Source organism: Temnothorax nylanderi, unplaced genomic scaffold, assembly GCF_030848795.1.
Source record: "Temnothorax nylanderi isolate EJ_2023f unplaced genomic scaffold, tnyl_v1.0 TNYL_tig0009_pilon, whole genome shotgun sequence".
Taxonomy (NCBI): Eukaryota; Metazoa; Arthropoda; class Insecta; order Hymenoptera; family Formicidae; genus Temnothorax; species Temnothorax nylanderi.
The window spans coordinates 2484574-2507943 of NW_027249071.1; the positions used below are offsets into that span (position 1 = coordinate 2484574).

The 23370-nt window shown below is 42.4% G+C and overlaps 2 protein-coding genes across 15 annotated transcripts in view; one reads left to right on the forward strand and one right to left on the reverse strand.

Annotated features, from left to right (window-relative positions):
• The window catches only part of LOC139787417 (SET and MYND domain-containing protein 4), a 107464-nt gene extending 100838 nt beyond the window's left edge, over positions 1 to 6626 (forward strand). For 9 of the 11 annotated variants that reach the window (XM_071726498.1, XM_071726497.1, XM_071726490.1 and 6 more), the window contains 6 exons: positions 239 to 464; positions 1279 to 1400; positions 1956 to 2429; positions 2807 to 3008; positions 4500 to 4715; positions 6085 to 6626. In XM_071726498.1, coding sequence (XP_071582599.1) covers positions 239 to 464; positions 1279 to 1400; positions 1956 to 2429; positions 2807 to 3008; positions 4500 to 4715; positions 6085 to 6403 — 1559 coding nt within the window. In that variant the 3' untranslated portion in view covers positions 6404 to 6626. The remainder of the gene's footprint in view (positions 1 to 238; positions 465 to 1278; positions 1401 to 1955; positions 2430 to 2806; positions 3009 to 4499; positions 4716 to 6084) is intronic. The other 2 variants (XM_071726493.1, XM_071726492.1) reach the window with 1 other exon arrangement.
• Positions 6627 to 9652: 3026 nt separating this feature from the next.
• Yps (ypsilon schachtel) lies at positions 9653 to 23347 on the reverse strand. Of its 4 annotated transcripts, none has more exons than XM_071726512.1 (7): positions 23161 to 23347; positions 20168 to 20231; positions 17026 to 17059; positions 16681 to 16942; positions 16270 to 16586; positions 14287 to 14349; positions 9653 to 13959 (listed from the first exon to the last, which is right to left on the reverse strand). In XM_071726512.1, exons 1-7 carry the CDS (start codon positions 23219 to 23221, stop codon positions 13915 to 13917), a joined length of 846 nt encoding a protein of 281 aa, XP_071582613.1. In that variant the 5' UTR covers positions 23222 to 23347; the 3' UTR covers positions 9653 to 13914. The 4 variants fall into 4 exon arrangements, with proteins under 4 accessions (XP_071582613.1, XP_071582612.1, XP_071582615.1 ...); XM_071726511.1 differs by having other exon boundaries at positions 16264 to 16586; XM_071726514.1 differs by lacking the exon at positions 14287 to 14349.
• Positions 23348 to 23370: the final 23 nt, after the last annotated feature.

Below are 23370 nucleotides of genomic sequence, written 5' to 3' on the forward strand. Positions count from 1 at the left end.
CTTCAATGTATCGTTTCGCCCTTCCCGCCTTCTCCCCTCGTCTCATTTCGCGAGCGTTCTACGTTTATTAAATAGTGCTTAAAATATCGTACACGCTCCCGCTTATACGCGTGCGTAATAGAGTTCAAATAACCGTCGAGGAACTTGCGTATCCCGCCGTTCCTGGATGCCTGCCGTTTCTTTAACTCGGTTAGAGCTAAACTTTACCCTATGAAAACACTGTGCTGCATTTTCGCAGGCAACGGCGGCGGTGGCAGCGACAACACGCCGTTAAATGGCGCCGTTAATTCCGCGCTTCGTTGGTCGTCCGGTGCCCTGGAAATCCGTGAGACCACGACAGCGGGTAAACACGCCGTCGCAACCGCGGAAATACATCCGGGCGATATTCTGTTAGTCGAGCCGCCGCTGGCGGGCTGTCTCCTGCCCGAGTTCTACGGCACCCATTGTCAGCATTGTTATGCGAGGTGAGGAGAAAATTGCCGTCGGGTTCTCTCACCCGAGTCCCCCCCCCCCTCTCTCTCTCGCTTTCTCTTCTCTTTCTCTCCCGGACTTAATGGACACGGGCCTTAGGCGACGCGTAATCCACCGTGTGTAGCTTCTGCTTTGTCTACGTGCGCGCGGTCCCACCACCCTCGTTCACCCCGTTATCCGCAGCTTTTTACGGATAAACCCGCGACGGCGAAAGAGAGAAAATGGATTTCATTAACCCGAGCGACGGTCGAGCGAGGCGCGCGACGAACGACATATGCGAACGGGAAAAAAATCCGTTATTATTACGCGAAGATAAAAGCTGCGTGCGCTGATCAAGCCGCGAAAATTTTTCAGAACGGCACGCATGTTTAAAGGCGACGTTTGAAGCCGGATTCAGACCGAATTAAGCAAGCGCGAGCAAACACGAACAAATAAATTGTCTCAATATGTGCGAACGGCGCCACTGGTAATCTGATTCCAGCTTTAAACTAACTTTAAAGACGCCGGGAATTGGTTTTCCCGGACGTTATTCTAGTATCTTTCATGTCGTTTGTATAAATTTTCTTTATTTTTTTAAATCAACTTTTGGAATTCATGACGTTTTACAAAGCGACTTAGATTCGTTAAGTTGTTCGTTATATTTAGAACGTATTACTTGAAATTGTTGATCGGTCTCAAGTTTACCTAGATAAAATCTTGAACTCACAGGTTCCCTTCGCTTTTATTCGTCAATTTGCATAATTCCTTTCCTCCGGACTAACCCCGTTCTCCTTCCGATCGATTTACGAATATCCGGGAAATTTTTAGACTAAGAGCGCCGGTCGGGTGCCCCCACTGCAGCTGCGTTGCCTTTTGCGGAAAGAAATGCAAGGACGTCGCGATGGCGACGTATCACAAGTACGAGTGCAAAGTCCTGGCGTTGCTGATAGGTAAGAACATACACATGAACAGACGACTTAATGTCGGTATAATATATACAGCGTTTCGATAACAGATGTAGTTTCAGCGGACATTGCGATAACAGACATAGTTAGCTTTTGCCTAAACTTAAACGGATTTCAATTGTTGCCATCAATTCTCGCGATGTTTGAGGATTAATAACCAAAATATTTTTCATAAAAATATTCCACTAAAATAAAGCCTATTGGAGAGATTCCGACTTTTTATTTTAATCCGATATAATTGAAAAATATTATTGGTACCTCAATTAATATTACGTCATTCTCTCCAACAAAATTTAAGTTTTTTTACCATTTAAGTTTTTTTTACTAAGAGTACCGTCGTCAAACACATTTGATACAATTAATAGAACTTGCGATGTAATAATTAGCGCAATAATAAACTTCATCGTATTCGTCGAGGTATTTTTCTCGTTAAGTAAAAGCTACACTTTACACACGCGCGACCTGGCATTATCTCGAGCGCCCTACGGGCCGAGGCTCTCGCAGGGTAATTACGAGCCGCTCTTAAATTCCTCCCCTCAGGCTCTGGCATGAGCGTGCTCAGCATGGTCGCTCTTCGGATGGTGACGCAGGAGGGCCCGCGAAAGTGTTTGAAGATCTACGAGGAGTTGAAGAAGAACATCGTGGAAGAGGCCGCAGTGCCTTTGGCGGCCACATCTACTACTACGACGACGACGACGACGACGACGACGACGCCGAATACGCATGACATGAAATTACCGGCGAGCAGCAAGTCGGCCAAAAGAAGAATCAGACGGAGGAAACTCAAGGCATCGAGACGAGGCGAGGAAATTACCGAGATGATGGAGGAGAAGGGCACAAAGGAGCGTCGCGAGAGCGACGACGACGAGAGCGTCGACATGGCCCCGTACAACTTGGTGACGCACGCGGACAGACGGACGAGCAAAGACTTCCTGGAGAGATCGCTGATGGCGGCCTTCCTGCTCAAGTGCCTGCAGAGAGTCGGCTTCTTCGCGTGCCCCACGCCGGACGACGGTACTTATCGTCAGCCACTTTACACCCGTAAATGTACGTTCCTTCTCGCGGGGGCTGTATTTAACTTTCAGGGTAATTTACCGGATCGCGAGTGGTCGAGGTCGAGAGAGAGAGAGAGAAAGAGGAGAGGAAAGGAGAAAAAAATGTGCTTGCTCGCGCGGAGGGCGAACTTTCGATTCAGCAAATTCTCCGCGCGGCCTGGCGTTCATCCGCTCGTGCCATAAAACCGTAATTTTAACAGCGTTCAGCGGAAAGAGTCGCGGAAAGTTTTTGCCGGGAAGCTAAGAATAGGGGGGAGGAATGAAGGGGAGACGAGAGAATAGAGGAATGCACAGAAGGGAGCTACACTAATATCGGAAACTTTGGCGAGTTTGCAGAAGTCCCGGGTGCCGAGGAGATCACCGTGGCCGCCCTGCTGCTAAGGAACCTGCAGCTGCTCCAATTCAACGCCCACGAGTTCTTCGAGACGCGAGTGAGCGCGGAGCATCGATTTCGTGGCAGCCGACCGGTCTATCTCGGCGTGGCGATTTATCCCACAGTCGCCCGTTTCAATCACGACTGCTATCCCGCGGTGACGAGGTGAGCAAGGGGAAGATAAAGACATTCTTCGAGGGGGGGGGGAGTCCATCTCTAGAAAAAATTGAACCTTCTGCGAGCAGAAGTGAGACCTAATGCAATCGTCGCGAGCGAGCGATTCGTCATTGCTTTGGTCATTCGTCATGACCAAAGATGACATCTTCTTGAGAAAAAAAACGTTCTCTTTTTTAAGATGCATAAGACCAGATGCCTCTACACATTACACACGGTCTCGGTGAACTTGGCGTCTCGGCGAGATGCCTCGTGCTGATTTGCATATTAATAACGTGGCCGCTTTAAAGAATAGACCGGCGTGAGAGCTAATTAGTATAACTAGACGGTACACAATCGCCTGTGTCATCGCGCGCGAATTTATTAATCGACCCGCGACCGCCCGGCCCGCAGTCTGTTAAGCGAAGTTTCCCCGGGGCCCTTCAACAACTTCCCGCGTTTTGTCGCCGGAAAACTCCTTTGTCTTTCCAAAACAAATTCCTCTCATCGAATTTACATGAATCCGCGAGCTCTTACGGAAAACTGACGAAATTGATGGGGGAAACGAAATAATCCTCGCGAATCCGATTCTTTTAAGTAAATAATTTTAACGATACTCAAGAGACGACTGTTTTCGCTTCAAAATAATTTATTTAATGTATCGGAAAAAATGTTTAAAGCCGAATAACACATTCGGAGAATTGAGTTTCTCCTCCTGGGGAATATATACCGATCCTTCTGCTGCGGATCTATTAACGCTAATTAAGTACGTGGATTTTCGGGCAGCACTAAAACGCGTCTGTGATGACTTCGTGGGTCGCGGCTATTATACGCGAAATTACACCAGCGCGCGCTCATTATTCCGTAATGTCACAAACTCGTCTGCGCTACTCTCGGTGCGAGCGGAAATTGTTACTGTTCACGTTATTAACGTCGCCGGGGCCATTGTGATGATTACGATTATTATTTCATTGCAAAGTGATTGCGTCGCCCTCCCCCGTTTTTCGATTTATTAACCCGTATACTTGCGATAATAACTTCTGCTTCGGATAGAGACCGGTTAACGACTTTTAACACAATACGTGGACGCGTTTGCCATCGTTCACTTGATTGAGATAAAATATCTAAATAATAGAAATGGTACCTGCGCTGTGTATTCATATAGAAAAATATAAAATACGTATATATATATTGAACAAAAAATATGAAATATTTAATGCTAGGAAATGTATATACTTTCTAAAATTTTCTTACAAATATTAATTATAATGTTAATTATTATTAACGTTTGACAGCCTTTGGAAAACGCAATTTAATTTATTATCCGAATTTTGATACTTTTAATTTATAGTCGCCGTCTACATGAAAATTCTTTTAGCTATAATTAGCTGGCGTAGCTACCGTATATCGAGATTTGTACTCCTAATAGCGAACATGTTAATTTTCGTTACGACGTGCGTTAATGGGATAGTATTAGAATCTTCCTTTTGTGTCCGATTGCAGGTACTTTGTCGGCCGACATATCGTAATAAGAGCGGTTCGCGGTCTGCGGCCCGGCGACGTTATTGCCGAAAACTACGGACCGATATTTACGAAGAGGACCCTCGCCGAGCGTCAAAGGACACTGGCGGGAAGGTATTGGTTCCGATGTACCTGCAAAGCCTGCCAGGAAGATTGGCCGCGCTTCGAGACTCTGACGAACGATTCCGTCAGATTGAGGTAAGTCCATTTAAATTCTCCGAGATCAAGCTCATTAACGAAGTAATTTAATTTGACTTAATGAACGATCGTATCGGCATTTAAGTTCCCCTCCGGCTAAATGTCTCCATGTCGACGGATTAGCGAAGTAATATCTATCGGAAAAGTAATGCAAAAAGTTAGTTATTAACGACGAACGTCTGGAAACGTACGCGCTTCGTGTCGCGGCGCACGTTTTAATTAAGACGATTAATTCTTTCTTTCGCGTCATTTAACTGCAAATCCGGCTTGAGTGTCCCGATAAGAACCGAAAGATGTTGGTAAACCACAGCAACGAGTAAAAGTACAAGAATATCACATGGGAAGAATAACAAGCGACCGAGAGAGAGAGAGAGAGAAAAAGAGTTAGTGAGTAACTGAGTGTGTGAGTGAGTGGGAGAGAAAGAGAGAGAGAAAGAAGGATAGAGAGTGAAAGAGAGTTGGCAGATGTTTTTCAAGATCGTTAAAAACCGCAAGTCCTGATGAGGCGAGTTCCTCAAAGGGAAGAAGCGCCTCTACCGTAAAAATGCTCCTGTCGTCAAAGGTACTTCTGTTCGTCGTCTCGTCGTAAGATTCTTATACCAACTCCAACGACACGGGCAGGTGCTTTTATCAGTTTCGTGTTTCGTGGTAATTTTCTGGGTAGCAGCACCCAGCACCACTACTCGTTACGTTGCGTCTTTTACGTCAACAACGGAGCGCAGCTCCGAGAGGACGGTATTTCTCTTAGACAAATAAACCACGGAGTTCCTTTTTGAGAGCGTCAAGCAAAAGTTCAATTACGAATAATTATTTCATCATCACGCTAACGCAAATGTAATGCTTTTAAGTGCGCGTCTCCGTTGACGGTTCTCTCTTTGGAGGAACGATTTAATACCGACTGAAGCATCTTTGTTTCGCATTTTTTCTGCTGTGCTATATCCTTAATTACATTCGTACGGAATATTAGCGAGCCGAATGGATAACAAAGTCATGTTCTTCAGACAATTTCAAACGGAATATGTTTCAATATTTTAATTTTTTGTAGCTTTATTACGAATATATATAAGTGATACAAGAAATAGGAAAATTGCGATAAAAGATCTTCGATATTTTTACTGAGAAATCTTTTATAAGTCAAAGATAATAATAAAAACTGTTATAATCTATTTTGCACTTTTTAGCATCTTAAAATTAATATTTTCGAATAATTTTGTAGAAATTACGAAACGAAAGATTATGTCAAAGCTTCTGACATAAATTATAATTCGATTTGATTTCGATAACAATTTGATTTTTCTCGTAATAAAATCTTTGCGACGAGAAAGAGAATCCGCGAAAATCCTTTTGACGTTTTTCTCTCTGCCCCAAGGTGTCCTACGGCAGGATGCAGCGGACTACACTCGCAAGCCCGGCAAGGTAAGCCAATAAAATGCCCGGACTGTCAAAAGAAAATCTGCTTGGAGGATCGACTCGCGTGCCTGCGGGAGTGCGAGGCTCTCTACGACCGTGGATTGGCCGGTATGGAGAACGAGAGGGTAGACGAGGCGATCGGGACACTCTGCGGCGCCCTGAAGAGATTTCACCAAGTCGCCTGTCCACCGCATCGGGACACACACCTGGCCGAAATTGCTTTAAGCTCCTGTCTGGCTGACTACGGGAATACTTGGCGACCGGCGGCGGCGCTTTGAAGAGCGCACAGCCGGAGAAGGAAGCTGACTTGAACGGATCCTGTAACCGCGCGGACGACCGCGGCGGTTCGAAGATGTCCGAATAAAAGAGAAACGCGTTTGATCATAGGACGTAGACGTTGGTCGGCCCAATTTGGTCGACGCACACTACGATACGCTGAAACATATACCCGGCCAATATTCTGTATGACGTTTCAAACGAAAATATATTTATTAGCGTTTATTAGCGTTTTTATGAACATTATAAATTCATACACTTCCCTCTGACGACTTTATCGTTGATTGACTTAAGGAAGCTGAGATAAAAGAATTAATTAATAAGAGCAATACCTACTCTTTTTATAATATATTAAGTGAGTCATGACCGTTTATGATAAATCAAGTAAATGTGCCAATGTACGGTCGAGCTAGATCTTTGTCTAATAATATTATTCGCGCGAATTTATGTACATTTTTTTCGCTTATCGGCACATTTCCTAAACATTCTTTATACCTTCATAAAATTGATTAATGATGTTCTACCTTTCAATTAAAAATGGCTAGAGACCGTCGTATACATACTCGAAATTTTCGATGGCACAGTTCTTTCACAGGTTACGATTTGGATCAAACTTTACGCGGGAGAGAAACGTTATATCTTTATTGCCTTTATAAAATCGCCCAGCAATGTAATAAAAACCTCCCGCGGGAGGAGGTTATAGAATGAAAGGATTCCGACCGCCACGCGCGAACGATGTCAAGTCGTCCGCATAACGTCGCACAATTTGCACGCGATATTACCCGTCCATACATACGCACCGTACTTCTTGTATCCGCGACGATTATCGGCACACGGACAAGAACAGATAGCGATAATTGATATTGCGAGCATGAAACGGCTGCGCGAGTAGATGTTCAGTATCGGGAAATTAGCGGCCGAGGCGTTTACCGAGGCGTCGACCTGGAAGCCAACTTTTTTAATTTCGCCTGCACACAGAGCGCAGGCAATCAATTGGTTCATCCGAGATCTCTCCTGATTGCCTTCGCTGTGTATATAGCTGTGTATGTGTGTGTATACGTGTGTGTGGGTGTGTGTACCTTTGCACGGTGTATCGTATCTCTATCTGTGAAAACATACGGTCGGGGAGTTTCTGATAAGTCGTACGGCTTTTTGCTCTTACATCTTCCTCTCGTTCTGCCCGAACGCGAAAAGCATGGAATTCTGCCAATCTTAACGTTAAGAAATCCCGTCGTCTCGTTTAACAACCACGTCGAGGAAGTATTTACGATAGACTCCCGGAGAACGCCAAGAATTATTTACAGCGAAATAATAAAGTAGAGCACCTTCCATTCTCCATCTTACTTTTTTAAATTATAATAATTAAAGTGTATATTTTTAAATCCCTTGTGTATCTCCTCTCTCCGCTTGTTTCTTCTTTCAAAATAAAATGGTTTAGTAAAATGATTTTTCTTTCGGATATGCAGACGACGCTCTCTCTTGCGTAATAGACCGTGTATTTATCATAGCATATGCGGCAAAAAGTGCGTACATACAGACTGTCGGATGTATACATATAGTTGTTGCGTGCTCACGTATTGCATTATATATCCGGATTAAAGGACTCAAATCCGACACAACCCGTTAACCTTTTTCTTCTGTTCGTGACAATCGCTGGCCGCTCTGCAACGGCATGTTGAGTTATTTACGAGAGTGCACTGCGCAATCTGTATCGGAAATACAATAAGTGCACCAGCGAATTCTCAAATTATTTCTACGATCATACATGAAGTGTTATGTGAATATTATTTTAAATATTAATTTTTTTTTAATTAACGAAAATTCTAAGAATTACAATTTCAAGATTTCAAATTATAAAAGTAAAAAATCTCAAAATATTAGGAGAATATAATTCACAAGAAAATAGGTTGCACCATCTAAAATTTCAAGAATTTTTAATTTTATCTTAAATACGGTCAACAACGTAAATAGCTATCAAAAAATGTCTTATAAAAAATAACTTCTAGACGTCTTTTCAGAAAGTTCAAAACAAGACTTTTAAAACTTTTAATAAAGTTTTAAAAATGTTTTAAGAAAGATGTCTTTGAAATATTTTTTAGACGCGCGCGTTGTCTGAATATTACGGATTAGTTTATTATTTTGTTTTCGTCGTTTTAACTACATAATGAATCATATTTTTCGCGCAAAAATAACATCGTTGAAAACTGGAGGTTTTATATCCAAAAGATATATAACGAAAGATATTTTTATTTAGCGCAGAGTTTGCATTATCTAGAATTGTTTTGCGATCAAACTGAACTGTTTTCGAATCTTCCACGTATCGATACAAAAATTTTCCAGGCGAAACTAAAACTTTAAGGCAGAGGCATCCTGCTTTTAAGTTTAAAAGCATGTTTCGAAATAAAAAGAAGTATTTTCCCGCTATGCGTGGAGATTCGCATGGATAACGCATTTTGCGCTGCAGATAAATGCAGAATTTAACCGTTGATCGTTAAAGCACGTACGGACGTTGCTCGACGCGCGGATCGGATAATTTATAATTCATAATGACGAATCTGTAATATGGAAAGCCGAATCCGTTGTGTCAATTACGGTGTCGCGTACGGTTACTGCTGATCGTTGCTATACGAGAGATTAACGCTGGGACGGAAAATTAATTTATATACCTTGCGAAAGGTGATTAAGTGCCACCGTAATACCGGTATTATTGGAAATTCTCTATGACGGGAATGCATTATACCTATAACTTCTACCCGGGCTCCGATCAACATCGCCGCGTGAAATTACACATATGTGAAATGCGTACGTACAATTCCGCCGGGGACTCGTCAATTGCATTACCTCAGAAATTCCTCCGCGGCGGAATTAAAGATTAAATATCTGATTCGTATTCAATGGCGAATTTCGCAATATTCCGTTCTGTAATTTCATGACCGTAGATCGCGCCACATTTTATTTCAAGTACGCTGTAAATCTCGGAATATCATGGAGGATAAATTGATACGGATAATTAAATAAAATTTATCAACGCACATATACGCGCATACTTCCGCTATTAATTTAACTTGAAATTTTATTTTTACCGGCATTCTCGTTCCACTCGACCCGATCATAATTACCTTTTCAATAAAATTGCGGATTCTTCGTGAATATATTTTTGCGCTTTGCGAGCATGTTGGTTGTTTACACGATAATCGAGGTAATGAGGAACATCGGGATAAGCGAGGGGATCGAATGAAACAGAACGCATGTTTCGATTTATAACTTTTGCGATTTTTTTGGTGGATTTATTTTTTATAATGCACATGTTTCTCGTGAAAAAATTAAATTCCGTGTATGAAATTAGCATTTAGAGTTTCACGTTTCGGTACAAAATTCATTGGGAGGGGAGGGGGGAAGTCAGTCGACGGACGACTTTATCTCGGGACACGCTCGGACGACGTCGACGACGGCGTCGTGCCCGGCGTCCGTCGAGGTCTTTTGATGGATTTTCTCTTATTTATTTTTTTTTCTTTATCTCTCGAAAGAGTTGAACGTCTCCTCGATCGGGATTTCGCTTCTTTTTCTCCTGTTCTTCTCTTTCGCTTCTCGTCCACGTCTCCGTCTCTCTGCTCTCTCTTTCCCGCGATATATGTTATATAACTCGAGTATCGCCTTTATTCGCGTGAAACCCGAATCGGATCTAATTGACTGTCGCGACGTGATACCCCTTTTTATCGCGAATGTTTTTGCCCGGTGGACACGACGCGAATGCACGACGGAAATTTCGAGCGGGAAGGATCGCGCGCGATCGCGGCTCCTCCTTCCTTCCCGAAGGATCCTCTCTCCGGCGGAGGACGAATTTTTCGTCCGCTCTCCTATAAGTCCGGACGGCGACTCGAGTCTCCGTTCCTCCCCACGGTGACGAGAACCGAAAAACACCGATGACAAATCGCGAAATCTTGCAAACGCGGCACACGGCCGTTTAAATCCGCGCGTTCGCGGAAAACGCGAGATCTTGGAGCGCGCAAACAATCGCGGGCGCATCGCGATCGGACGCTTCGTATGTTAAAGAATCTCGACGGGATGCAAACTCGCCACCCGAACCGGGGAAAGGTGTTTAACATACGAAGCACCGGCTCGCGGGAAAATCTCTCTTCCGCTTTCCCCCGCGAGCGTTTCCCGCGGATGTTCTGCTAATGGACCGCGCGCGCGCGCGCGCGCTATACGTGGTCCACGGATCGAATTCTCATCTTCGAATCTACGAATTCTTCTCCGCGAACTTTCCGCGTTCGCCCGATCGTAAGCCGTCTTTCAACTTTTTCGCAACGAACATGTACGCGATCGCGATTGACTGACGGCTGCGTCGAGACGTCTCGACCACGGCGATAAATCCGAACGACGAAGTACGCAAACTGATTTTCTCGGTTACTACACCCCCGGGTTTCTTTCTCTTCTTTCTTTCTTTTTTTTTTTAACCGCGTGTGAAGTTTAGCTGCTGGATTCGCTCGTGATTCGGTTTCTTTCGGTTTTGCCCTCACGGCTTTGGTTTTTCGTTTTAACTCTGATATTCACTGTTAACACATGCATTGTTCTTTTTTTGCAGTTACAATCGCACGCCCGGTTCGGCGTGCCGCTTGAAAATTTTTGCTTGTTCCGCGCCTCTCGCTCTTCCGCTGTCTCGAGAGGCCGTCTCTGCTTGGATTTCTTTTTTCTTTTTTTGTTTTTTTATATTTCTTTCTACCGTGTTTTTTCGTGGGAACGCGCGGTTACGTTAGACAACGGAGGGTGATTACGTTAAACAACGCGGCCCGAAGAGTCGCCACGTGCTTTTGTCCCAACGGACGCGGATTGCGGTGTAATAGAAAAGCGGAAAAACGCAGGTGAAACGCGCGTCGATCGACAGCATCTCGTGTCCGCTGGGTTTTCTTTCCACGGAGTCGAATAAAAAAAAAGAAATATTTACGGCGACTTCGGAATAGGATCGGCGTTCGATCGCCTCCTCGCTTATTTCACTTTCATCTCGCTATTCGGTTGTAAAAGTGTTGCATATAATATATATATAAACGCACGTCCGCCGTAACGTAACCGCGTGTTTAATCTCTCTCCACTTGGCACCACACTCACGCACACACTCTCTCTTTCTCTTCCTTCCTTACTCCTCTCTCCTTATTATTCCCTTAAACTGCTAATCCTGACCAATCGGATGTTTCGTACCTCGAGGTACCAGAACTTCTCGATCTCTCAGATTTTTCTCTCGTTTACACAAACAAACGATATTATGCAATTTTTACGAAGACTCGACACACTCGGGTTTCGTGGCGTGGCAGACGCTACTTCACAAACGGGACGTGGTAGGACAGTGAGACACAATTAAAGACGATCATCGTGGTGGATATATATACGGTAATGTCTTTGGGCGGAATCCTCCTGCCGGCACCCAGACAGAGGGTATGACTACCGCGTGTCAGTGGTGGCAATTTGGGACAAACTGTATTCGCGAGCAACGATTTTCAATATGCATATCCGTCGACGCGAACGGCGTGAATAAAATCCACGCCCGTTACGTCTCTCTCTTTCTCGTGAAAATATGCGTTTCTGTACGTATTTCGCACACGGTGCATTTGCACGCGCGTTATCTGTTAATCGTTCCTCATTCGCGAATACATTTTGCGCATCACTTGGTCGACGAGCACAGAACTACACGACGACGGAAACAATAAACACCATGTAACATCGGTAACGCTACACCCAAACGACACGAGGACGTGTGAAAGATTAGGATGTATCTTTGTCTAATGGACCTTCGTGATGTTGTGGTGATCTCGCAGACCTTTGTGTCGCCTGGATATAGACGGAAATCAGAAATCAAATGAAGTTTCGCCAAATAGAGATGTTTCAATTTTTCTTTTTCCTTTTTTTTTTTAGATAAAGTAGACATATATATTTATTTTATTATCCGTCGACGATACTACAAACTAAAATTTTAAAAATTAGTTTCATGCAAAATTATACAAAGTTTGTTTTCTCTCTCTCACACACTTGTTCGCTTCTCTCCTTCGTACTCTCATGACAGTCTACGATATTCGTATTGTCAGTCGAGCCAATGTATGATACGCCCGGCTCTTGTTCCGAAAAGTCAAATCGAGTCGATTGCCGCATGCAAGCGGTCAGTGATTTAATATAAAAAAAAAACGACCTGCCCGGTGCACAGTCGATCGACGTCAATTCCAGAAGCAACCGGACGATTTATTCACGCGCGGAAGTCTGTGAGGTCTCACGGTGAGGAGCCGTCCTCTCTGCCTTGCGGCTGATCTGAAGTGCCTTCAGGCCCGATAACACGAATAATAGAATACAAGTAGTACGCATTGCTTTGTCGAAAAAAAGAACGGGACCGCATTTCAGTATCTCTTCGTGCGCCGCTCGCAGCTTGGGGAAGACTCGCGGCGTGACACCTCACGAGTTTTCGCGCCCAATTCCATGACTAACCAATAATGAATAAAGTCAAAACAATAATCGCTAATTAATAATATACCGCCGGAGACCCACCAGGGGCCAATATTAACAATTGTAAAAATATGGCCAAGATAAATGCTATTACAATAATCGTTTCTGCTTGTGATCGCCTGTAAAGTAAATAAGAAAATTGGAACCACGGCCGCATTGTCGTCCCCTGAGTACCAAAATACTGCATTTATTCTATGCTTATTGATCAATCGTGATCACCTTGCAATTAACAGTACTATTTTGAGATACTCAAGGATAGTGACATGTGGTCACGATGACTCCAACTCTCCTTACTGAAAGAGTGAAAGCAATACGGTAAGCTCACCAATTTCGAAATATATGCCGAAAAGAAACGACTGACTTCGAGATAGGCAAATATTTAAGTGGGACTCGTTTATCAACAGTAGCCACGTAATCGGTTTTCACTACTCCTTTTGATGGAAAAGCCGCCGAAAGTGAAGAAAGCTCGCGGAAATGTAGCAATAAACTCAAATATCGTATATAGATGAAACGATTTATAATGCGCCTCGCCGGAGAAAAATTAGAAGTAATGTACGAAACAAGAAATACACAAAAAAACAAAAACAAAAATTATATATATATATATATAGAGATATCTATTTTGCCGCGCTCGAGTTCATCGCTCCGTACTCCGTAATTGCTTTACCCTTCTGTCCAAATTCCCGAAACGAGAAGCACGCGGCCATTCCTAACGAGTTCTCTCAGCGAAACAGCTAAAATCAAGCCTAAGATATCAGAAGCGCAGAATTCGCTATGTTTATCTCGCTAAAGGAACGCGCCAAGCACAGCTGTACGCCTCTCAATTTTCATACGTATCTTAATTTAAATTTGCTTTCGTGGAGAGAGTGTGGAGTAGTGTTTGTTGATTTCTTTTTTTGTTATTTTTTTTAAAGATTTTTTTGCAATTGTTTTGTTGGCTGTTGTCGATGCTGCAGTGTATAACGGGTGTTGGTGTTATATGTTAAAAAGGAGTGTCCTGCGGTAATAGCGCGAGACCCTGTCTCGGTTAGGCGGTGCTTTCGGTGGTGGTGTTCTGCACCGGCTGGCTCTCCTGCAAACACACACAATTAACAAACATTATTCGTTGCGTGAAGATGCGCAAGAGCAATATCACGTGAATAGCAATTATGCGACGCGTGGTTAAACTATCTTTACTATAATCGTCTATATATCTGTGTAAGAGCTGTGTGGAAAATGCAATTCCTTCTAGAAAAATGAGAAAACGAAAGGAGGAAAGTAACGGAGAGCAAGTAAATCGGAAGATCCGCTTCGTCGATCGCACCTAATGCCGGAAGTGTAAGTGAGTGAAAACTGCGGCAACCGAGACGAGCTTCTGCGAGATCAAAAAGAAGGGGGAAAAAAAACAAAGCGACGTTACCTGTGGAGCAGGGGCAGCGGCAGGTGCATCCGAATCTTTAGGTGCATCAGACTTCTGCTCCGACTGAAAAGAGTACAAAGAGACACGTGCAAACAGTGTGTGCTAAGCGCTCTGTATTTGTCGACGGATCGCGCATTCGCAGTCTCCTAATCAAAAGCGTTCTCTCGTTCGTTTCAATTTGCAAAATTCCCACGTCTACTGCTTCGATACTCCACTACGTCGGAGTTACGTACGAGCCTCCCGGAAACCGAGCCAAATCAGCTCCACGAAATAAAAAGTAAAGAAAATTGAAGTTGTAAATTAATTGTTTTGATATTAAAATTAAAAGTATAGAAAGCGGAATTGACATCTTGGCTTCTCTGAGAGGCTTATACATATTAACTTCTGACTCGCATTTAAGATGTACGACCGAATGCACGCATGAAAAAGAAAATAAATGTTGACGAGTGCAATCCGTTGACGAAGAAACAGATATTTATGCAGATGTAATGTAGGTGAAACTTGTGATTCATATTGCGACAATGTAAATTTTTATTCACTCCAGTTTTCCGTTAAACTGTATATTTGCGTATATATGCAAAGATATATTCGTAAACCTGATTGATAAAATCGTCCGTTAATTGTCGTCGGTAAAGAATATCTAAGATAACACGTGTTACTTTCTATCTTGAGTAAGAAAGGGCAGAACCAATAATACCTTTGTGGATTTATCGCAGGACTCGGGAGGGATGTCGGTGACCTGTGTTCGAGGAGGGGTGACGGGAGAGGAATTGGGAGATTTGCGTTTTGTCTCCGCAGATGGCAAATTCTCTACCGTGTTCGTCTGTTGACTCGACGTCGCACGAGGTCGTCTTACTAATCGTCGTCTGTAACGTGGTCGTGGATTTCTCCGCGAATTACCGAGTGCACTCTCGCCAACAGCCTCGTCATCGGTCACCTAATTTTACAATGTACCTAATTTCGGTATGCGGGTGCCTTGCCGATTGTAGAAAATTCGTTAAGATGCTCGTATAAAATACTTTATTGTTTTACAAAGTGTAATAAAAAAAAAAGTTATTCACAAACAGCACAGAACACATACTCCGTGCGTGGATAATGCATTGGTATAAAAAGGAAATTGTAGAATATTGCTGACAAATACGAATATAATTTCTAGGGAAATGCATCTAAAACAATATTCTTATAAACCTAATACTACTGAGTTTCCTTTCTTTTCATTATAATAACTACCGTGCAGATTTAAACAGCTAGTTCAGACTTGAAACACGACTTATCATTTGCAAGAATGCAAAATTGAAATAAACGAACGTTTACATAGTCAACATTGTGCAAAGTCCGTTGATTACTATGGAATAATGCAGTATTGTTGTCAGAAAGAAATAACAAAGGGATAATGTACACCATATGGGTGCAAGCAACCGAGGTGAATTTTCTGGTGAACCGTGTTTGACGTAATAAAAATTAATGTACAGCAGAACAAAACTGTTTTAAACCGAATGCAGATAAGAAATAGAGTATTTCACCTACAGTTCCAAGGTCGCGTTGTTCGAAACGTCTTAACCGACGACGGAAAAACATTATGTACAATACAAGAATATGATATTTCCACAACCAAAACACTTTTCTCATATAATATTAAATTAATTGTCAAATTGTTTCTACTTTAAACTAATATCACAATTTTGATACAATTAAATTAAAGTAGCAGTTTAGAAATATCGTACTTGTAGTAATTACATATTCTTTATAAGAATATTGCCTCTAAGAAGCGTCTCGAGCGTTTTCTTAACATGTGATACAATTTAATAAAGAATTAAAAAGTATTAAAATACAATCTCGGAACTCTGGATGAAACAACGCGTGTGAGATTCAGGAAACATGCCAATTCGCAATTAATACGTTTAATTCGACACCTTTGTCTACTAGTCGCTGTAACGATATTAAGAAACGCTAGCTTGGCTAGGGTTAGATACTAACCCTTACCTGGCCATCCTGGCTGCGAGGACGTCGTGGCGGACCACCACCTCTTCCCCCGCGGAAATTGCGGCGGAAGTAACGTCGTGATGGACCACCGCGTCCACGACCACCACCGCGCGGCGGAGCGCCACCCTCGCCGCCGGTTCCTTCCGCTTGCTCACCACCTTCGCCAGCATTATCTCCTTGCTGCGCTGAATTGGGCCCGGAACGCCGTCCTCCACGGTAATAACCGTCATAATGACGACGTAGCCTATAACGACGCTGTTGCTGCTGTGGCTGGCCGCCTCCCTCGGCATTTGAGTCATCACCGACCTTTCCTTCGCCTAAATCATCAAACAGGCAAATCACTCTTAAAGAACAAATCACTCCGAAAGAACAAACAAATTGAGATTTAAACAAATGGTAGAGACAACGTACCTTGCTCGTAACCCTCCTGGCCTTCGCGTGATCTACGATTCTGCGGTCGACCATTGCCGCGTCTCGGATACACCCAGTGAATACCGCGATATCCGCGACGTTTGTCCGCGGCATAGGGTGAACCTTTTACTGCTTCACCCGCTGGACCGGTGACATTGGCGGCTTCGTGGCCCTTCTCGCCGATAACGACGTCGAACTCGACGACCTCGCCATCTCCCACGCTGCGCACGGCCTTTCTCGGGTTGTTCTTGACGATGGCCGACTACAATTACACATAACATCGACATATAGTGAGATTACCTTAAAAATATTGACGCTAATTAACGTATTAAATGAGACACTTACTTGATGGACGAATACATCTTCCTTGGTATCATTTCTGAAACAGACAGGACGAATAATTGTGTTAAAAAAGCAGTCGATATTTATATCTTTACAGTAAGTTTTTAAGTTAAGATTAATATATATATATACTGTATAAAAATAATAAGTATTTATCAGTATTTATAATTTTTTAATAATTTTTAAACAAATATTACGATAGACCATTGATTATTTCCAGAATTAAGCAATTTCGTGATGGCAGACGATTGTCATATTCGAAACAACTCTGAATGTCCATTTCAAAACGACCACAATTCACTTTTTTTTTTAATTCGCGTCAAGTTCTTGTTTAATCATAAGAAAGCATGATTGCGTCCACCTGCTCATGAAATTTGACATAATCGCATTAATACGAGATCCGCGTAATTTACATTCTCTACAAAGTTGCGCCATGTACATACACGCGTCGCGCATGACGATATATGTATTTACATCTGTCCTACGCATGGATTCGCAGACGTACAGACATAATCGGAATCCATGAAGCTGCGGAGCAAAGCACGGAGTAGAGAGGTCATTGAACCCTGCACGTTGCGCACAATTAGAAGAGAAATACAACTCGTACACAAACGCCAGCTGTCACAGCTAGACAGCGACTCCCCTTCCCCACGCGCATTTAACAAAAGGTGAATCAGGTACAAAAATTAAATCATGTTTTTCAGAGTCGAATCACCGAATTACCTGCCTCGCCGTTCATTTTGTTTAATTACTTTTACGAGAAGCAAAATTAATGTATTTTTATACGGGGTGCACAATCGCTAAAAATTTTTATTTTCTCATTAATTTAAACGACAACACACAAACGATTCACTGTACCTTCTACTTGTCAACTTTAATATCAGTTGTACAAACAGAAATCTATCGTAGCGAAATTTCAGTGTTTGCCTCAGAACATGGATCGATACCGAATAATTAATGGTTACGATCCAATGGGTATTGAGGCGGAACGTTGCTCTCCCATTGTGGTACAATCGAATTCGCCGAATTTGAGGCGAACACGACAAATGAACAATGGACTCGGTATTCTCGGTAAAGACTATTAGGTTCCAACAAAACGTATGATTTTAAGAACAGATTCCCAGGTGACTACTAATTCATTTATTAATTTTGCAGATTCGTAGAGAATATTGTCCCGGAAATATCTCCAAATAATTCTGTGAGTGAGATTGAAAGAGATTTTCGGTTCTATTCTAAATGAATAGCCACACATTGTAAAACGACTTCCTTCTGCGTACGTATTCTGAATTTAAAGATTATTCTAATTATCAAGAAGACAATCGCGCATATTGATGAATTTAATAAATTTATATCTTTACCAAAAAATCACTTGTAAATAAGTCTGAATAAGCAACAGATATGAGACATAACGTTGAAACTCCTTATAAAAATATAAATAAATTTTTATATTTTGAGATAAATATTTAATATATATATATCATATAATTATTAACTTTATATATAAATATAAAATTATAAATCAACAATTTATATAAATTTTATATATAGACTATCTTTTATATGTATTCCTAACGCTATGCCTCTTAAAAAGATAAGATACCGATATTAAAACAAGCAATACAAATATCTATTACACTTTTACATTTCTGAAGATAAGTACTTGAAAGTGAAAAAAAAAAAACCAGAGTATCTGACACGCGACAATTTGCTCGTCGTTGGGGACAATTCAAGGAAAGCGTTCTATATCTGTAAAACACAGCTGCATCGTAAACGGTCATTTCTAATGTTTTGCGACACGTCGAGTACCGTTTTGTGTCAGAGTGAAAGTGCATTCGAGATCTCTCGAGGGCAGGTATAGGTAAACGTTCGAGTTTAAGAACGATCGTGCGAAACTATTTTCCGCCCCCTCCCACGTACGCAAGAAAGAACGGGAAGTCGAGCGAGAAGTCACACACGTTGCGCGAATTCCTTTTCCAAAACACGGCTTCGTCCGCGTCGCGAAACGCTCGAAAGAGCCTGTTGTCTGATCGCGCGCGGGCGCGCGAAAGTTCCTCACGCGTCAAGCACCATACCGCGCGGGCGCGCGAAAATCTCCTGGCAATCCGCCAGGTAAATAGAGAGACCTCGAAATAGCGAGGAACCGGCTCTCTACGTTCCTATACGGCCCGTCCACGTGCCGAATGAAGCGTCTATTTTCCGTGCGGCGTGGTGCCAGGTCGAGGTTGCAGGTCGAACCTGCAGCGGGGACGGCGATTTTCCTAATATTAGTAGACTACCACCGTGCGCGCTGAAATCGTTATCAATTAGTCTCGACGGTTTCTCGCGCCCCAAATCTTAATTTAAATTTTCAGGCCGAAGGCGCAACGCAAAATTAATAGCGTCAGATCAGTCCAGAAATTCACGCACGTTCTATTACAATCGGTTCGAATGAAGAGAATTAGAAGAGTAGAATGAGAACAAATTGTCGGTGATAAAACAGATGACCATTGATTAAGAAAATAAATATGTTTCATTAAATTAAAATTAAATGTCAAATCTAAGAAACGGATGTTTCATTTACTTTGCTTCGAGATTTCTCGAAAGAAGTTACGAATATTTATTTTGCTTCGTGATTTTTCGAAGGAGAGCGTGAAATTATGGATTGACAAATAGCTATTAACGCGAAAACTGAAATTTTCTCAAGGGACAGCCGCGTGCGTCAGACGGTTAACATTCTTCTTGAATAATTTAACGCGCGACGGAAGTCGCAGAAAATTTATTCGGCAAATTAACGCGCGATGCACGCGGAATATGAGTAAACATAATTTCAAACACGGTTTGCGGATAAGAGAATAAAGCGGCGAAAAAAATAATTAGACATTTCGCGACGTGTTCGCGGGGAATTTTTCATGGCAGATGCAACGGTTAATATGTCGCTTTAATACTCGGTTGCGGCGCGAAGTGGACGTTTAAATTAATAGTGTATGAGTAACCCTTACGCCCACACACGACACTCACACACATACACACACGGACAGGCAAGCGAACAGAGGTGGGTGCGTTCTCTTCTATCTAGTAATACGTAAAGGGGCGAGCGTCGAAAATGATGAAAAAAAAAAAAAGATAGAGAAAAGCGCGAGGCAGTTGCGAAATAATAATTACTGACCTATTAATGAAACCGTAGCCACTCTTGACATTGAACCATTTCACAGTTCCGGTCACTTTGTTCGCTGAAATAAAAAAAAAGTTTCATGATATATGTTATATGTGATACATGTGGTGCGCATGCAATTGTGTATAAATTCAGAACAAAATTCAAGGATGACCAACTCATAACTTTCGTTTGCGTTAAAACGTTGTGGTATAATTTGAGAAAAAAATAATAATAAAAGATGTAATTATATAAAGAAAACTATATCCAGAATATTCGAATCGCGTGCATGAATAATGAGTCAGGAAAATGTTGCCTGTTACTTATTGTTATTATTAAATTGTGAAAGCGACCTTCAAGAGGGAAATAACGTGCTTAACCGCAGGTACGTATTATTATCACGTGTTTACGAACACGTAAGCACATTCGAAGACGAAATACAACGGCTACCGTTTTTATATATGGTGAGTAATATTTCTAGGAATAATGCGTTAGAAGTCGGAGAAAATTGAGCGAGAGATAGGATCGACAGGAAAAGTAATGCGATTAGACGAGCGATGGTGACACGAGTGATTAATTTAAATTTCTCACATACTAATTTCTAATGGTCTCTAAAGCAAATACGTGTATATCTTTGAATTTTAAGCAAATGCAAAGTTGTCCGGAGGGGCTTTAGAAAATTTGTGAATTCATGAAGGGAATGTAAATTCCGTTGGAGAGAGAGTAGCGTATGTTATTACATGTACACCGCCCGTTTCGATCTTGCGTTTCGACGAAAATATGATAAGACAAATCTTCACAACAGTTACACGCGACCTTGTCAGTGTAACTCAAACGAAGGTCGAAATTAGTGGCAGCCAACGATAGGATCGTGATCACACCGACGAAATTCCTCGCGTTTTTAGAATCTGAGTAATATTCCCTGAACAATCAAATGATTGATGTTCGTGGAATTTATATCAAAAGGCACCACCTTCCTATCTCAACAATCTTGAGATACGAACGTAATTTAAAACTCGATTAAGTATAACGACTTGATTGGACATTAACGAGGGCATAAAAACATTTCTAAACGTGAATTTTAATGAGGCACAATCTGATACGTACATTAACAGCCTAACACTAGATAATTAGTCTATGTAATTAGTTTCTGGACGTTTTCAAGATAAACTTAACTCATAAAATTCCCGGAGTGATCGACAGACTCTTGCAACGAACTTTCTCGATCAAATTTGATCTTTAACGACTTCTCGAGCCAGGAAAATCGAAAAAGACGCAATTGAATATGTTCTATTGAATCTTATTATGAATTTTAATCAAACGCGTGCACATAAATTAATAACATTTTAAATAGATTAGTAAGAATTTAATATTTCTGGGAATATAAATTTATATAATCTAAATTTAATCTCTTCAACCATTTCTCAGTTTAAGAAAAAAAATAGACGCGATTGGACATGTTCTATTGAATCTTATTATGAATTTTAATAAAACGCGTGCACACAAATTAATAGCATTTTAAATAGATTAGTAGAAATTGGATATTTCTGGAGATAAATTTATAATTCAAATTTGATCTCTCTCTTCAATTATTTTTCAGTTTAGGAAAAAAGTAGACGCGATTGAATACGCTCTATTGAATCTTATTATGAATTTTAATAAAACGTGTGCACATAAATTAATAGCATTTTAAATAGATTAGTAGGAATTGGATATTTCTGGAGGTAAATTTATAATTCACATTTGATCTCTCTCTCTTCAATTATTTCTCAGTTTAAGGAAAAGAGTAAAACGCGACTGAATTATTGATATTCTATTGAATCTTATAAGTTTTAACAAGATATGTACACATAGTTTAATAGCATTTTAGACAATTTTGTAGGAATTTAATATTTCTTATATAGAGATGAATTTATAATTCAAATTTGATCTTCAATTATTTCTCAATTTAGGAAAAAAGTAGACGTGATTGAATACGTTATATTGGATCTTATTATGAATTTTAAGAAAACGTGTACACACAAATTAAGCATAAATAATAGCATTTTAGAGAGGTTTGTAGAAATTGGACATTTCTGGAGACAAAACTCAAATTTGATGTTCATCGATCTCTCGATCGTTCTAGAAAAAAAAGGAATGTTCCATCGATATATTCCGTCGAGTCTCAGAATACAGAATTGCAAAATACATATCTTTATACGTGGTTTTCGAAATAACGTGAGCGTCTTCACGTGGCGGAAGTGCGGGATCGGTCGATCTCCCGAGTTCGGAGGCGCGGCAAAGCGGGCACGCCGCGAGGAACACGCGGCGAGACGCGCTTACGTAACGAAAAACGTGGAGACGCGCGCGGGCGAGGATATTTCGGATCCACGCGGCGAGAGAGAGAGAGAGAGAGATCACTCAGGCGCGGAGGGGAAAGATCGATATCGCCATGGATCTCGGGCGGGGAAAGTGCGAACGTTCTGGAAAATCTCCTCCGCATCATTTTTTCGCTCGCTTCGCTCCGTTTCACCGTCGATTTTCAGGTTATGCGACGCGATGCGACGCGACGCGACGTGACGCGACGCGGGCGAGCGAGTGACGCGGGCGACGGGCGAAAATCGATGGCCAGGACGCGAGCACGAGTCCGCGTCGAGGAACCGCGGCCGCGGAGGAACTCCGTCCGCGACGAGGGAGCATCAGCTGATGGAAAAATGGAGGCCGAAAATGTCGTCTCGCGCCCGCTATACGCCCGCCGATGCCCGGCGCGACGCGCCCGAACGAGGCCCCGCCGGAGATCCGGCGAGGATTCTCGCGGACGCCGGGCCACATGGCTCCGGAGGCCGCCGCCGCCGCCGCGCGTGGAGACGCCATTACGAGGAACGCTACGGCGGAAGAGAACCGCCGCCGAGACGAGAGTCTTCTTCCGCCGCGGCGTAGAACGGGAGACGCGGGGACTCGGGGAAGAACGGCCGCCCGCGCGCGCCGCGGAAATAATAGCGCGTAACTCCGATTATTTATTCGCTCACCGATGACCATCTTCTGCTGGACAGCCTTGGGTTGTTCGGGCTGCTTCTCCGTCTCACCCATGGTGGTAAGGTGGTGTAGAGACAAGCAAACCAGGATGGTACCTTCTGTCTCACTATGATGTTAACTCCTGCCTGCTCACTGCTGGTGTTCGCAATGGACATGGACGACGGATCGACGGGCGACGGACGTGCATCCCAGGCGACCGGATA